The 1,142-nt window shown below is 34.9% G+C and overlaps 1 protein-coding gene across 1 annotated transcript in view; it reads right to left on the bottom strand.

Annotated features, from left to right (window-relative positions):
* Positions 1-581, bottom strand: part of LOC109537492 (SET domain-containing protein SmydA-8) — a gene marked incomplete at its 5' end in the record, with an annotated part of 2,699 nt that extends 2,118 nt beyond the window's left edge. The window contains 1 exon segment of the mRNA XM_048665090.1: positions 187-581. Coding sequence (XP_048521047.1) covers positions 187-581 — 395 coding nt within the window.
* Between the last annotated feature and the right edge of the window lie 561 nt (positions 582-1,142).

Raw genomic sequence — 1,142 nt, 5'->3', positions numbered from 1 at the left:
TTAAATTAAATTTTACCTATTCCTGATCCATTTATAAATTATTAGACTAACAAGAATATCAAAATTATAAAATAAAATTATTATTGCCATCATGCATTAAACAAGTTCAATATTTTATGGTTTCTATTAATTTATGAAGTTATCACTTCTGTCGAGTCACACCATTTTTTTAAAGAGGAACTTTACCTCTAACACTGCTGGTATTTTCTTCATTGCCTACTATCACTTCGAAGGCATTTGCGTCCATGACGCAGCAAACAAATCTTAAAAATATCTCGTCTTCCTCTGTAAATTCGAACCCGAGCTTATTTTTCAAAGCTTCAATTTCATGCCCATGCTCCTCCCGATCGTGAGCTATTAAGCATGAAACGACGTCCTTTTCACACTCATCCAGAAATAAACTCCTTAGCGGCGTTAGATTCTCATATAAATCCTGCCTAAATTGATCGGAAACATTGCTTCGTTTCTGCGTGCATTCTCCTATCAGTTTGCATTCTTTTGAATGAGAGGATGAGTTTTGGCACGTTTCGCTGCAAACGTCCAGGCCGCAGGAGTTTTTACAGGGGCGCAAATGTTCCTTCCTACAACAAAATAGTAATGTACAAACTACGTAAATGCTTGAACTGAAATTTTGTGGTTCATATTTTTTCCTTTGCTTTTGTAGTTTAGAAGCGTTCTATTTATTTCGCAAAATGTCTTGCTCAATTGCGAACGCCCCAGAAGCGAAGTGTTTTGCTAAACTTGATTTATTTTTCGCTTTACTTGTTCTGTTTTACTTCTGTTCTTGATTTACTTTAAAGCTTTGCGTCGATTTTCAATTTTTATTAATGTAGAACCATAACACAAGAGAAACGATTTTAAAAATACAAATAATACAAAATTTGAAAACCTGATTGTCTGATTTTAACAAAGCCATTTATTTCTGTCTAGAATGATGTGCAAATGAGCGTTCTTGCTCATTTTGCCTCCGAGATATGAGCAAAAACGGAACTGAAAACATGAAATTTCGGCATAATCTTGCAACTAAGTGTCTGATATTCAAGTTTTGCTTTCTGGGCCAAAACTACTCGAATTTCCTCACTCACGTTGTTACGACTGAATCGAGTTTTCAATTCTCTATCCAACGATGCCAAAACGAATTC

Source organism: Dendroctonus ponderosae, unplaced genomic scaffold (genome assembly GCF_020466585.1).
Source record: "Dendroctonus ponderosae isolate FM_Combo_2020 unplaced genomic scaffold, Dpon_F_20191213v2 Dpon_F_20191213_3, whole genome shotgun sequence".
NCBI lineage: Eukaryota > Metazoa > Arthropoda > Insecta > Coleoptera > Curculionidae > Dendroctonus > Dendroctonus ponderosae.
Note: the sequence above shows the minus strand (reverse complement) of the source record. Positions and strands in the feature narration are given on the sequence as shown.